Source organism: Rana temporaria, chromosome 3, assembly GCF_905171775.1.
Source record: "Rana temporaria chromosome 3, aRanTem1.1, whole genome shotgun sequence".
Taxonomy (NCBI): domain Eukaryota; kingdom Metazoa; phylum Chordata; class Amphibia; order Anura; family Ranidae; genus Rana; species Rana temporaria.
The window spans coordinates 69,236,751-69,253,046 of NC_053491.1; the positions used below are offsets into that span (position 1 = coordinate 69,236,751).

Genomic DNA, 16,296 nt, shown 5'->3' on the forward strand with positions numbered 1-16,296 from the left:
CACTGGCTGCATGTAATTTAAATATTTCCTAAATGGTGCATTTTAGGAGATCTTAACACTACCTATAGCAGGGGTGCCAACCAGTGGCCCGGAGGCCACATGCGGCCTGTGGAGCCCTCTGATGTGGCCCTCGACCTCCTGCTCTGGGATGGCAGATTGGCAAGCCCAGATCATAGGTTGCCGACCTGCCATACCAGAGCAGCAGTTTTGTGAATGAAGTCGCTGGTAGAGGAAGCAAGTGGCTACGGAGCAGAGCCACAAAAATTGATGCTTCCTGTATAGCGCCAACTCTTGTCACAGGTGGAGTGATACCAAGTGCATTCTGTCTGGGACAGCAACAGCCGGCGATGCCTGAATGGAAAACTGTTATTAAAGGTAAGTTTACTACTAAAATCACAGTGTATATATGGGTATATCTGTTCTGCAGTGGTTACTGGGCTGCTTTCAAACTGATCCGCAGGTGCATTGCAGCTGCCGGTTACCTGCACTGAGCCATAGACTTCTGTTATTACCTGCGGGAATGTTGCGCTTTCAGAAAGTGTGCCAGACCGGCTGGATATAATAGAAGTATACGGCAAAGTGAAGTTAACCCACAGGAAATCCACAGGTTCTCTTTCTTGGGAAAATCGCAGCACATCAGTGGGAAAGTAGCCTTGGGCCCCTTTCACATGATAAGTCCGACCCAATCGGACTCACTATTTACCTCTATGGAGCAGCAGATGTAAACAGGTTTGTGTCTGTTTACACCCACCTACCCCAAAAAAAAAAAAAGGTATCTGCCCCCTTCCACCTGGGCATATTGGATTGGATCAAAGGGCCCATAGAGTAGAGTGGGATGTGTCTGTGGACACGGACCTGTCATCCTCCCGCTCTGCTCATTGTGGCCCGCGACTGGTTACCAATTCGCCCTTGGCCCTTGCTCTTGTTGACCTATAAACAAATAGTGAAAAAAAGGAGAATATATGCGCCCTCCAACCTTCTTCCACCCCACTGTGCCAATCAATGTGAAACCCCCCCCCCCCAAAAAAAGCAGCTACTTAAAAAAATATGAATAGTATGTAAAAAATTCTGAATGAACAAAATAGTAGCGCTATGTGCAAAAATTATTTTGAACAATGCTAAATAAATGTGAAAATAAATGACCTATAGGTAAGACTTATTATAGGCTTCCCTTTAAATAAAAGTCAGTAAAGGAAGTTTGCTTCCTCTTTAATACTGCTTTAAGTGACACTTCAAATGGAGTGCTGACAATTTAAACAAGCTATTGGCACACTTTCAGCAGGCTTTATTGCTACTTAACTTGCGTTTGGGCATTAATTTGTCCCATTGGCCAGAATTTTTTATTTTTTTTCTAGGCATGAATAAATGAATGCTCAAAGGCTAAATGCGCCTAACATTTAGGCACATTTATTCAAGTTTACAGGCATTTGGGCATGTCAAGCCTTTTCTCTGCTCAAACACTCCTCTTCTAAATGCAGGGAAGGGATTTTTTTTTCTTTCCAGCCTCTAAAGGCTCCTCTTCTATTATGCCTGTAAACACGTATGTGTGTATGGACACAGGCTAACATAGAGGTGCATTTGGAGACTGAAAAAAAAGTCAAACGTTTGTAAAGGTGGTGTTTTTTTTTAAATCCTGTGCGCATGAGACCTAAAACTTGTAAGTAGCATGTTTAAAGTGACAACTGACATTTTTTTATAATCTATGTTCACTACCTTCAAGCTGGAACTCAATGTTGTCTTAAGAGGCTTGATGATTGCTGTACATGTTGCACTTATACTGATGTCATCTCAGCTGAAACCTGTGTTTGCATTGTCTAAAAGATCCAAAAGCTTTATCGTCTTGTGACTCACATTCACAAATGTAAAATAATAGATAGATAGATAATTTTACATGTAGTCAAACAGGCAGGTCATGAACTCCAGAAATGTCCAGCAGTTACCTTTTTGGGAACTGTTGCACGCTAGTTGTTAATAAATCATCTTCATGCTTATCCATTGTTTGTATCTAATCCCTGTTTGAAAAGACTAATGAGAATCTGTCTCTTGCAGGTTCCCCCAGGAACTGAACATGGGCAAGGTCAGTGCAGATGTGACGTGGAACCTGTTTGCTCAGGATATGAAGTATGCATTAGAAGGTAATCTTCGTTCTCTGCTTGTCATCATACAATAATAATTCTACTGACACACTTATGTGTGGAACATACTGTCAACATTATTTCCAGTACTCCTGTTTAAAGTAAATAATATATAGAGGCCACCGCAGATCGGAAGGATCGGAGGGAACCGTAAGACAGAGCTGTGCTGCAATTTTACCCTAAATGCTCTGATTTTTTATGAACATTGTAAGAGTCAATTTTTTATGTGTGTGTGATCATTAAAATACTATTTTATCTACTACACTATTGGCACATCCTCTCCTGCTTGCTTTATACCATGGGTATGGGCTGGAGTTTTCTCCCTCTCCTCAGTTGTTATAGAGCGTCGCTTTAATTGATAATTGATAATTGCGCGATCGTGCGACATGGCTCCCAAACAAAATTTATGTCCATTTTTTCCCACAAATAGAGCGTTCTTTTGGTGGTATTTGATCACCTTATTTTTTTTTTGCACTATAAACTAAAATAGAGCGACAATTTTGAAAAAAATTCTATATTTTTTGATTTTTGCTATAATAAATATCCCCCAAAAATATATATATAAAACAACATTTTTTTCCTCAGTTTAGGCCGATATGTATTCTTCTACATATTTTTGGGAAAAAAATCGCAATAAGCGTATATTGATTGGTCTGCCCAAAAGTTATAGTGTCTACAAAATAAGGGATAGAATTATGGCATTTTTTTTCCCTAGTAATGGTGGTGATCTGCGATTTTTATCATGACTGCGACATTATGGCAAACACATCGGACACTTTTGAAACAATTTTGGGACCATTGTAATTTTTATGGCGATCAGTGCTATAAACATGCACTGATTACTGTGAAAATTACACTGGCAGTGAAGGGGTTGACCACTAGGTGGCGCTGAAGTGGTTAAGTGTGCCCTAGGGAGTGCTTCTAACTGTAGAGGGGATGAGCTGTGTGTGACACGACAGTAATCACAGCTTCCGATTACAGGAAGCTGTGATCACTGTCCTGTCACTAGGAAGACTGGGGAAATGCTTGTTTACATCAGCGTTTCCCCGTTGTTCCTCACCGTGACACGATCGCGGGTATGCACGTGGACATCAAATCTGCGTGATCCACGGTCAAAGTCATGGAGTTCGCGGCGGGAGTGTGCATCCACACGCAGTTAATAGCTCTTGAAAATAAACTTTCCCTGGATCAATGTGTCCTCACCTTTATGTTTCTAAACCTCCCGTCATATGGCAGTCATTCAAAAAGATGATTTCCAGGGTGGGACAAATCACTGTCCTGACCAGGACTGGTTCTTCGCCAGTCTTTGGGTCACTATGCTAACTGTTCCCACTGTACATTTGCGGGCTGCACTGTACTGTTTGTATAATCTCTGTGACATGTCCTAAAAGGGGGGGTTCGGTGAACTTCCTAGATTATCCGATCAGAAGTGGAAGTGGGTACCTGGCACAACCAGGTGCTCCCCCCCCAAAAAAAAAAAAAGATGAAGAAGATGGGGGGAGGAAGCAAAAAACAGACATGTGTTATGAACAAGTGTGACCAGAATCGTGTGAACTGCGACAGAGCACACCTAAATGTATATAAGTAAATAAATTGAGATTTTCCTAGCTTGTGACGGAAAATATTAGTTATATGAAGACAGGAGGCGAGTATCTTATGCATTATCTTTCCTTTAATAATGCCCACAGCAGAAATACAACTTCAGTGAATTTCAATAACAAAAGAACTTTTAAAACAAACTACAAGTCCCAGCAGCCCCTTGGGCATATCATCCAATCACGTGGACTCTGCTAGTATATAAGGGGCTGCCCCTTTAATCACTTCCTCTTTCTTGGAGCGAAACTGCTAAGGACTTGAAACCGCAACTTCAACTGCAACTAGTCTTCTGACCATCAACGATTTGGATTCGGTGAGTCGAGTAGGTAGAGGTCCCAACGGGGAACAACAAAGGAGATCCCTCCGGAAAACTTCTCAGCCTGTGGCTCGCGTGTTGCGGTCATCAATAACCTGGAACAATATGAAAATAAAGACCATGATAGGGTTGGGTCGGGAGGGAAGATACTCGCCTCCTGTCTTCATATAACTAATATTTTCCGTCACAAGCTAGGAAAATCTCAATTTATATATCAGACAGGAGGCTCATATCTTATGCAAGTTCAAAGTCATACATGGATATAAATACAGTGATAACAACTAGAAGTCTAACTAATAACAAAGTCACAGAACCAACATAGATACGTGTTCCTCCGGTCTAAAGTAGAATTGGCGGAAGGTGGTTTCGGAAGACCAGTCCGCCGCTCTCAGAAGATCCGAAAGCGATCCTCCCGAGGTGATTACCTTGGTAGCCATGGCACCCCTGGAAGAGTGGGCACCAAATCGGGTAACGTCAATCCCAGCCATGTCCATGGTGGATCTAACCCACCGGGCCAGAGTGGCCGAGGAAACCGGAAGGTGTGGGCCGACGTAGGAAATAAGGAGTTGGGGTAGAGACGGGGACCATAGCGGGGCCGTCTGTAACTCATAAGCTTGCAAACAGCGAACCACACATAAGCGTGGGTGCGATGGGAAAAAAGGATAGAATACAGATTGTATCCCTGTTTTTGTTCTACGTACTACCGAGAACTGAACGCCTTGAGGTGAGAATTGGCGTCTGGATATGTCCAGGGCTCTGACGTCGGATATGCGCTTGATGGAGACAAGGCATAAAAGGACCGTAAGTTTAAAGGACAACAGTTTCAGCGAAAGAGCGTCATTGTCGTCCCATATAGAAAACATGTTCAATACTCTAGTTACGTCCCAGGTGCTCTGATATCTGGGGCGAGGTGGGCGTTGGAACCTAACGCCTCGCAAAAGACGGCACACCACGGGGTGTTTACCCACTGGAAGGGAGTCTACAGGGGAATGATAGGCCGAAATCGCAGAGCGATACACGTTAATGGAGCTATAAGATCTCCCGGATGCAAAAGAATCCGCCAGATAGTTAGCAACCATTGCTACAGGTGCGTGAACGGGATCAATTTTCCGTTGATCACACCAACGTACCCAGGTTCCCCAGGCCGATCGGTATGCCGATCTAGTCCTGGGGGCCCAGGCCAGGGCGAGGAGGTCCCTAGCTGTTCGTGAAAGGTCGCTATTCGCGTCCGACACCCCGAAATCAGCCAAGCGAGGAGATGAAGGTTGTGAGCCACGACCAGAGGGTGGGGTTCTCCTGCAGGATTGGAAAGGAGGTGGGGGACACGAGGAAGCAGCCTGGGTAGATCGACAGTCATTCCCAGGAGAAGGGGAAACCACGGTTGTGTTGGCCACCAAGGAGTGACCAGCACGACTGAAACCCCTAGGTTTGCCACCTGCAAGAGGAATCTGAGGATCATGGAGAAGGGTGGGAACGCATAGTGTGTCCCTCGTGGCCAGGTCTGGCGAAGGGCATCTATTGCCAGGGCTTCGGGATCCGGCCTCCAGCTGTAAAAGCGAGGAAGTTGACAATTGAGGCGGGATGCGAATAGGTCCATGGAAAAGGGACCCCACAACCGGACCAGGGAAAGGAATACCGTCCGATCCAGCCGCCAATCGCTGGAATCTGTGAGGTATCTGGAATTCCAATCCGCGATCAAGTTCGAGGTGCCCGGAATGTATTCCGCCAAGGCAGAAATGCCAAAACTCCTTTGCTAGATTCGCCAGAGCCTTGGATCTGGACCCTCCTAGGCGGTTGACGTATTGGACTGCGGTTACGTTGTCCATCCGCAGTAATACGCAACAATTGGAGGCGTTCGGAAGGAGACTCCTGAGGGCGAAAAAGGCCGCCATGAGTTCCAACGCATTGATATGTAGCAGAGACTCCTCTGCGGACCAGGTCCCTCCTGTGGTGGAGGTTCCGCAGCGAGCCCCCCAGCCGTGCCGACTCGCATCCGATTCTATAATGTAATCCGGATTGGAGCTGAAAATGGTCTTCCCGTTCCAATCGATGGCATGACTTAGCCACCAACGCAACTCCACTACGGCTTCCGCATCCAGAGGCACTTCGTCTGCATAGCGAAGACCCTGTCGCAGGTGGAGCGCTTTGAGCCTCTGAAGGGCTCGGTAATGGAGAGGTGCCGGGAAGATGGCCTGAATTGAGGCCGATAAAAGTCCTACCAATCGGGCCAAACCGCGTAAGGATACTCGCCGTTTGTACAATACGGAACGAATCTCCTTGCGGATAGTAGCTAGTTTGGCTTTGGGTAAGCAAAGTATAGAGTGTTTGGTGTCCACTAAGAACCCCAAAAACTCCATCTCTTGTGAAGGAATCAAGATGGACTTCTCGTGGTTTATGACGAAACCTAGCCCCTGGAGCAAGTTGACGGTCCAGGAGGCATGAATCGTCGCCTGATGGTAGGATCGGGCCATTATGAGGAGGTCGTCTAGGTATATGATTAACCGAACGCCTCTGCTCCGTAAGGCCGCCGCCACCGGCTTCAGCAACTTGGTGAAGCACCATGGGGCGGAGGAGAGTCCGAAGGGGAGGCAAGTGAATTGCCACAGCCTGTCTCTCCAAAGGAAGCGTAGAAGGTGTTGGGAAGCAGGATGAATGGGGACTGTGAGGTAGGCGTCCTTCAAGTCCACCTTTACCAACCAGTCCTTGGGGCGTAACAGGTCTCTCAGATAATGGATCCCCTCCATCTTGAAGTGTCGGTAGACGACATGCTGATTGAGGGTCCTTAGATTTATAACGGGGCGAAATCCGCCATCCTTTTTTCTAAATAGAAAGAGGTTGCTGAGAAACCCTGGAGAGACAGGGTCCACCTCTATCACGGCCTGTTTGGTAAGAAGGGCCTGAAGTTCTAGGTCTATGAGTGTTGAGTTTTGGTTTGAGAATCTGATGGGTTGAGGCATCACATTCATTTCTGGAAAGGAGTACAGTTCTATCTGATATCCCGCCACCGTGTTGAGTATCCAGGCGTCTGCCGTAATCGCAGACCAGGCGTGGATAAAATGTCTCAACCTTCCCCCCAAGAGAATGTGAAAAGAATTCGGATGTGTGACACTCACCGGTAGTAGGTCTTGAGCGGGGATAGCCTCTCCCTCTGCGTCCTCTCCAGGGACGTCCGCGTGGTGGGAAGAAGGGAGCTGGTTGTGCCACTGGGATTGGGTATGATTGTGGAGCCTGGCTATACTGAGCGGGAGCTCTATAGTACTGCCTGCTTGCGGAATAGCGACCGGCAGAACGGCCCCTGTTTCTGCCGGCCCTAGGAAAAATTTTGGATGACCCTGCCTTTTTTAGTGATGACTGGGCCTTGTCCAGACTTGTGTACAGTCCGACCATCTTATTAATGTCCTTAATAAGGGAATCGCCAAAGAGCATACCTTCGGCTGAAGGGCCCGGTTCTGAGTCTGCGAGGTGAGACAGTTGAGGGTCCAGTCTCATCAGGATGGAGCGGCGACGCTCCGTGGAACAGATGGTATTGGCGCAGCCCAACAGACACACTGTTCTCTGGGCCCAACCTCTAAGTTGGTCCAAGTCGACCGGGGTATCCGTGGAGGAAGCCTGTTCGGCAATGTTTAGGATTTTGGTGACCGGGCCAAACAGGTCGAGGATTCGGTCCTGAATGGAGCGGAAGGATCTTTCAATACCCTTTTTTGAGTATTTACCCTGCTTGGTAAGGTTTCTGAGAAGTACCGGGTCCACCTCGGGGGTGACTACCGTCTTCTTCGGAATACAGGGTCGGGGACACTCAGCCCTCAATTTACTGTGATTGTTTTTATCCACGGACCTACGGGCCCAGTACTGGATATATTGGGCAACCTCCGGGAGGGGGGCCCATTCGCCAGAGCGGGGGTGAGAAATCCCTTCTGGGTCGAAGAAGGGTTCTCCCCTGGCATCTAAGATTGTTTCGCCCTGGGTTACAGGGGTGGCGTTGTCAGGGGGCGCCATATGCCCACTACCCTCATAATCAGTATCATCATCAGACTCGTAGGCGTCTGACGCCTCAGATTCTGTGGACGAATCTGACGTGTCCACAAAGGAATCTGGTTTGGCCCGTCTAGCGGACCTTTGCCCCTGCGTTTGCTGCTCCCCGAGGCTCAGGGGTCGGTGAGAGTCTGGAAGGGTAGTGGGTCGGCAGACCGGGTTGGGTGCTGCCTGGGGCACATTATTTACTTCCCCTGCCGGGGAGTCGTATGTTGTGGGAACATGTTTGCGTTTATGTGTCGCTTTGCCCTTTTTTGTGGGCGGTTCACCACGGCCTGGGGGTCCAGGCATGACAGGTGCAGCCAGGTGTGTCACAGGGGCGGAAGCCATGGCTACTTGCACTGAGTGGTTGATTAGATCCTGTATCTGGGCAGCAGTAAGGAAAATAGGGTTATGGGGGGTAATATCTCCCCCAGATGGCATGGTAGGGGAATCAGTGTATTCTTCATCAGCCATGATTGATTCTATATTACAGCTGAGAAGTACAATTTGGTATCAGGGGTAGATGGAATTTTATACCCTCAGCGTTCAGAACCGATACTATGAGGATCTATAAGAGTCTCTATCCGGATGGAAGGGGTTAATTATATTAGGGAGCCTATCCGTTTTATGGGAGACCGCAGAGGCACTATAGGTACGTCCTACCGTTCAGCCGACTCACTCCACACTGGAGTAGCGGCGAAAAGTAGAAACTTCCCCGCTCAGGAGGGCGTAATCTCGCGAGATTACGTCTCCTGAGCACTGATAGGATGGAGCGGAGGTCCGCCGGGCACGCCCCCCGCATCGTACGATGCGCTGATAGGAGAAGCGTGGGGATTGCTCGACACGCCCCCTCAGAGACGAGACTGTCTGAGGGGGAGCGCGCGGAGTGTGTGAGGAGATGAGGGAAGGCGCCAAGTAGGTAAAATGGCGCCGCCTGCGGAGTGAAAACTTCAGGGAAGGTAGACAGTAGAAGAAATGCTTTGCTGATAAGCGCCGCAAACGGAGCGTTTTAACGCTAGATAAACAGTAATAAATTACTACATTTTACCATCTCAGAAAATATGGAAAAAATGACATAAATATAAAAGTACAAATAAATGAGTACAGTACATAAATTGTGGATGGGAAACGTAGAGGGAACAAGTCCCAGCCAACGAATCCCAGCAAACTATTAATACAATCTATAAATAAAATCTATAAATAGTACTTATCTAAATAGTACTTATCTAGTTTCTTGCTGTGAGCAGAAAGAAAGAGGGAGTGATTAAAGGGGCAGCCCCTTATATACTAGCAGAGTCCACGTGATTGGATGATATGCCCAAGGGGCTGCTGGGACTTGTAGTTTGTTTTAAAAGTTCTTTTGTTATTGAAATTCACTGAAGTTGTATTTCTGCTGTGGGCATTATTAAAGGAAAGATAATGCATAAGATATGAGCCTCCTGTCTGATATATAATTACGTTTATTGAAAGATAAGTGATATATATAAACACCTCCAATACAAACAGTGAACAACCAACCAATCAGTGACCCACAAACAAATAACTATATACAATAGAAGGGAAGTGCCACAATCTTAAACGTAGCCAGGCCAGGATCATCAACGGATCAGCAGATGGGGGCAGGGGACAAACAGGACAGGGAGAGGATGGATGGATCAGGCTGCAGGGTAAAGTTAAAGGTAATAACAACTAAACCTGGGGAATGCCCAGGAAAAAAGCAGGCCTCCTTACCGACCAGCCTGCAGAACAACCAAATTAACCTGTCTAACAGTATGCGTTAAAAACCAGGGTTTTTTCTGCACGCATTTGCAAACGCATGCGTGAGCCACAGAGCCGCACCAAGGCACCCTGTAATCTGTGGTCCTAACACTAAACAATGAGCGTCCCCACAGTGGAGGCACATGCATTCTAATGGATAGATGAGGGCAGGTGGACTGAAGGGGAGCCACCCCTCCATAAAGGTACAGGAGCACACCAAACACCCAGCATATAGTACAATGGCTGCAAAGGTGTTGGTGCACTACTGGACCAATATAAGCACCACAGGTGAAACAAAAACGTGTCCACCACCCCCATCTATTGCTGGCAATTGCAGTAAGTGGCATTGGAAGGCTAAAGCAGATAACAACAAAACCTGGGGAATGCCCAGGAAAAGTTAAAGGTAGCAGGGTCACAGGAGGGACAGGTTCGGGTACAGGGCACAGGGTTCAGGTATCAGGTACAGAGACAAGGTCAGGTTCCGAGATAACAGGTTCAGGTCAGGGCACAAGGAAGATACCAAGGCAACTGTGTGTGTTGCCGGGTATTTATACATATCTCCTGCAATCAGGCTCTGGTGACGCCTGATCGCAGGAGATAATGTTGGCTCCACAATGGCGGGAAACGCACTGCTGGTGGACATTGGTACTGTGGCCCAAAGATCTAACAGTGCCACCAGCAGGTGAAACCTTTCATGACAGCGACCGACTGTTAGGAGACACACGCTGGTGGACACCAGTACTGCGATCCACAGGACTGACAGTGCCACCAACGGGTGAAACCTTTCCTGACAATATGATTCAGAATATAAATTAAACAATTAAAGCTATATCACATATCCAGTCGTTGGATGCGTATTTGACTAAAGTCCTATTATTGCTGCTCTCTAGAGAACAGCAAGTTAGACATCAAAGAGCAGCAATGCGCATGTGCCTATAGTATTACCACATAGACTAAATTGTCTTGGGAGAGAGACATCCCTCTTTCTCAAGGGGAGAAAGGGTCACATCTCTCTCCCAAAATGTTTGTCAGCTTTTATCTGGGAATACTTCTGATGCATGTGCATTGCTGTCCTTTGGGGTGTATCTTCATGTTATTTGACCTTATTTATTTAAGTAAAGTTTATCTTTGTTTGAATTCTTGAAGGCAAGCACTGTTGACATCATTTTTACTATATAGTTCTAGTCATTTAGGAGAATTGCTCTTCAGTCCTCAGCAGCTGCTGACTTCTTTGATCATTATTTGATATTATTTGATATTCTCTCTCCCTAAGCTCCTTATACATTTTACTGTATTGTTTCTGGTCTTACACAGGACTTTTAAAATGGCTGATGCATCACTTTAAGGCACAAAACGCTTCACCAAATGGAGTAAAGTTTTAATTTCCTTCTTGTTTTTGACATATAAAACGTTGTGAGATTTCATTCTAGCTTCATGGCATCCAACTGTCAGCTTAACAACTATATAGATTCTGTAAATCAATAACTTATTACCATATATGTCTTTGTCTGAGTGAACTGCTGGAGAGGTTCAGAGAAATAAGCTCTTACAAGTTCAGGACACATTATATTAAAAGCTATAATTTTGAAGACATATATGTATTTATCCTGTGCATTGACCTGCTTCATAGCAATTGACTAACATCTGTGAAATTTGAGAAAAAAAGTCCATCATCCGTTTGACTTCCTTTAAGAAGCCAGTCTGAATTACAAACATTCTAATTGCCTACCCGTTAACAAGCAAGATTGATTGTCTTCTTGGTATAGTAAGATCCATTGGGTATAGCAATTATGTTGTATCCTTCATGCTTGTCTCTGTTGTGGTAGCCTGCTTTATGCTTTCACGTGATTGGATAGGATCTATAACTACACAAGGTCATTGCACAGTAACCTATAGCTGCCGAGATCATAAACATTGCTCAAGCTGTAATTGCCAGAAGCTGTTAACACTTTGCTGCACCGCCTTTTATTTTTATTATGTGTTTAGATTACAAGATTCATTATATTTATTGGATGGTGTAGAAGGACTTTTTGGTGCAATACATGTAGCTTAAATATCACTTTTTCCTGTGATCCTAATGATGACAAGTTGTTATTTTCACACAAGATCAAACAGCACCTCAAGGGAGATTGCAGTAGAACATACATCTCCCACTGAATTCTAAGAGAATAACAAAAATCAATCTAATCTGCTAAATATAGGATGCCGGCTGAAGTTGCATGCCAGGAAGCCTTGGGCTTTAAGAAAGGCATTAAATATGACAGACATGTAGTACTCTTGTCTCTGTCATTGCAATAGCAATGGGCCCACTGAAGGAAAACTTCATATTCATATTAATTACTTATATGCTTTTCCTGATTATAATAATCACTTGTTATGATCACTTGTACAGCTCTTTTGTTTTTAGGGCTCATTCATAGCAGACATGTTGACAAGCAATTTGCTGCTCACATTAACATGGAAAAAAGTGCATGGATGTATAAAATATATATTTATGGGCCATTTTCCCAATGTGCATTAAAAGAAAGTGGATGCAGCAAAGGGTGTTTTGATCTGCAGTTTGATCTTCAAGTCAAATCGAATTAAGTCTTTGAAAACAACATTTTATCTAAAATGTATGCCAGAGCAAGAAGTGTTAAAAGTATGTGTTCTCTAAGACTGAAAACTAAGCAAAGACCACTGATCGCTCATTTCTCATTGTTCTGTAAGCAGAGAGCTGGTGACTGTCTGCTCTGTCCTTCTGGCACTCACTGGAGCTTTGGGCTGTGGAGGGGACAGGATCAGTTGGCTCAGCTTCTCAGCAGCAGCTGCCGGGTCAGGCTTCTGGGTGGATCCCGACTTTATGGCTGGGATCTTTTCAGAGCCTGGATCGGCTCATTGAAGTCAGCCACCAGCAGGCTTTAGTCCGCTGTTGGCTGAAAATAGTTTACAAGAGTGCAGAACAAACCACTATTGTAAACCCCTGGAGAAGTATAGCCAAAAGATCTTTGGCTATAATTTTCCTTAATGCATACATTCTGGTAAAAAGTCCTCAAAGATAAAAAAATTTATGGGAGAGATCCAATAATAAGTCTAAGATAAGGCCTATTTACACCGGGTCAAAATTTTGCTTTAAAGGAGTTGTAAAAGCAGAAGGTGTTTTATCTTAATGCATTCTGCATTAAGATAAAAAACCTGTGTGTAGCAGCCTCCCCAGCAACCCCCTAATTACTTACCTGAGGCTCATCTCTCTCCAGCGATGTCCACGAATTTCTAAGCCATCCCGGACACTTCTCCTGATTTGCTGAGACACAGCAGCAGCACCATTTGAGACACAGCAGCAGCACCATTGGCTCCCGTGGCTGTCAATTAAAGTCAGTCAGCCAGCCAATAAGGGGAGAGAGGGGGTGGGCCAGGTTGGAGCTTTATGTCCAAATGGACACACACACAGCTGTGACTCGTCTCCAGTGCCCTCATAGAAAGCTGCTTGCTGTGGGGGAACTCAATAGGAGGGAGGGGCAGGATAAGCGGGCCCCAAAAGAGGAGTATCTGGGCCACTCCTTGCAAAACAAACTGCACAGAGGAGGTAAGTATAACATGTTTTTTATTTATTTTTATGAGATTTTACAATCACTTTAAGCCTAATCCCAACCAAATTTTTTAATTTATTTTAGACAGGGCAGAGGTAGTCAAATCCTTTATCAGGTGTTTATTGCATTTTAGACCTTATTGGGTGATTTAGCCAACTACCTGTCAAGAGAGGAAGGGAATGGAAATTTAAGCAACAGAGACACAGACAAACCCCCATTTATAGTAGCTAAGGGAAGGTCTAGCAAAAGATTTCCTGTTCCAGTGAACCCCCCCCCCCCCCCCACACACACACACACATTTTCTGTTTAGGCATCATAAGCACAGGAAAAACCTCATCAGTGGGGGGCCACTTTAGAAGCCTAGCAAAAAAAAATGTAATCTTCCTTAATCTACCCAAAATAAAAGAAAGAAGAAAACAAATTTTGCACTGGATCTTGGGATCATTTTTTTTTTCAGTACATGCTCATCTGCATGTTTAAGGGGTATTTGGGACACTACCACTCAAATTCCCCTCGACTAAATGATAGTAATCACTAGTCACAAGTTCATATTTTTGAAAACTATGCAGTGAAATAAACATGTCACAAATTTGAACTGAGCAAAGGGAAACTTAGTTGTCCTAGCTAATACTCACATGTCAAAATGATCAGTAGATGCAAAGATATAGGCAAATGAAGTAATATGCAAATATTGATTTTTCCTGTAGATGTTAAGCTTAGTCCTGTATGTCCTATGGACAAAGAGGCCTCAACCTAAAAGACATTAAAGCAGAAACAAAAATCACATACTTTGTTCCCTCTTGAAGATGCAACAATTTTTAGACCTAATGATGATATGCTTTTAATTGGGGTCACTAGAGGAAGACTCAACAGTGAAGGCGGGCTCTGTGGGTGACTAAATGGTGATGACAAGGGAGTTTAGCTGGGAGGAAGTACCTGCATGTTTCCAGTGCCAACGCTGTAACTGCAGATATACAGGCGCATATGAAGATTAAAGGCGCTTTTTTGGGGAGTTTGTTTGTTTGATTGTTAAAGTGGCTGTAAACCCACTGTTACAACTTGCACCTACAGGTAAGTCTAGATTAAGGCTTACCTGTAGGTGCAAGAAATATCCTCTTAACCTACACGGTTAAGGAGATATATTTTCACAAAAACGTGCACCGCTGTCTACGGCGCATGCGCGCTGTAGACAACGGCGCAGGCGCACTGAGCAGTGCCGTTTTTGTGAATGACATTAACAGGGTTAATGCCGTGTTTTCACGCATGTGCGGGGATCTTCCACTCCCGCGTGCAAGCCCGGGAGTGACGTCATCGCTGCTCCGACCAATCACAGCGCCGGAGCGGCGAATAAAGGAAGAAGCTCCAGGGGACATGGTGGGGGGCTTCGATCTCAAGTAATGAGATATGCTGTGCATACTAGCTCATTATGCCTTTCTCTTACAGGTGTATTTAAAAAAAAAATACCGAGGGTTTACTTCCTCTTTAACCACTTAAGACCCGGACCATTATGCAGGTTAAGGACCTTGCCTCTTTTTGCGATTCGGCACTGCGTCGCTTTAACTGACAATTGCATGGTCGTGCGACGTGGTTTCCAAACAAAATTGGCGTCCTTTTTTTCCCACAAATAGAGCTTTCTTTTGGTGGTATTTGATCACCTCTGCGGTTTTTATTTTTTGCGCTCTAAACAAAAATAGAGTGACAATTTTCAATAGAAAGACATGAAGATTCGACATAGAGAGACATGAAGATTCAAATTTTTTTTTTTTTTTTTAAAGATTCTGTTGAATCTTCTTTTTTTTTTCTTAGAACATTCGACAGACACCATAAGCCTTCTAAGACAGATTCGACCTTAATTTGGATTTTCGGACAAATTCATTTTTTTAACGAAAAACAAAATAAATAAAAAAGAATTTCGGGAGTAACAAAATAAATAAATTTTTCAGACGAAAACTAAATTACGAAACAAAATATTTCAGTGTGCACATGTCTAATAAGTACTACCCCTCATCTGCAGACAAAGTTGCTAATTAACGCCAGACATCTTCAAGCCTAGAACCTATGAGAATCCCATAGACTGAATGTTAACTTTGTAAAGTGACAGTTTAGCATAACAGTGGGGGAGTAAAAAAGCAGTGGCTGTGCTGTCACCAGGAAGTATGGAAATTCACATTAAAGGTATATTTATTAAGCTGGAGTTGGGCTTTAAGTCTAAAGGCCAGTACACACGATCCAATTTTATGGCCATAATTGTCTGATGGACGTGTTGTGTCGTATAATCCGACCATGTGTATGCCCCATCAGACAATTGTTGGCTGAATTAACGACAAATGTTGGCTGTTAAGGCTCACCAACTGTCTAACAATTAATCTGTTATGTTGTATTATGCGATCGTGTGTACACAAATGTGAACTCAAATCAAAAGTACAAACATGCATGCTCAGAACCAATGTTGAACATTAAGACAACATTAGCAGAACTTGCCCAAAGGGTGGCGCTAAAGAGCAGAAAAAAACACATATTTATGTTTTGTTGGCTGAAAATGTTGCGCCGTCTGTATGCAGAACAAGTTCAAGGCCAACGCCCTTCGGACCAAAAAGTCAGCTGGAAGTTTGATTGTGTGTACAATGCTTAAATCTGTATAAGGTGATGCACAGCATTTGCAGGGGATTAAATTTAAAAATACCTTGGTAAACTTCCACTGAGATTGTATTTGAAAAGCATAATAAATACTGCCGAGAACATGTTAGCTGCTTAGGCATATGCTCAGTCACAATGCTCTATGGCTTTCCTATGACTGTTTGTCATTACGGTTTTTCTGAAAAACTATATTCTTTAAATATTCCCCTAGGCATAATCTTTTTTCCTTCTGTTGTTAATACTATTTAATGCAGATTTTTAGCTGTGCTGC

At 44.5% G+C, this 16,296-nt stretch overlaps 1 protein-coding gene across 1 annotated transcript in view; it reads left to right on the plus strand.

Moving 5' to 3' along the window:
• The window catches only part of UNC13C (unc-13 homolog C), an 829,386-nt gene that overhangs the window by 537,907 nt on the left and 275,183 nt on the right, over positions 1-16,296 (plus strand). Inside the window, exon 18 of the mRNA XM_040342717.1 lies at positions 2,050-2,135. Coding sequence (XP_040198651.1) covers positions 2,050-2,135 — 86 coding nt within the window. The remainder of the gene's footprint in view (positions 1-2,049; positions 2,136-16,296) is intronic.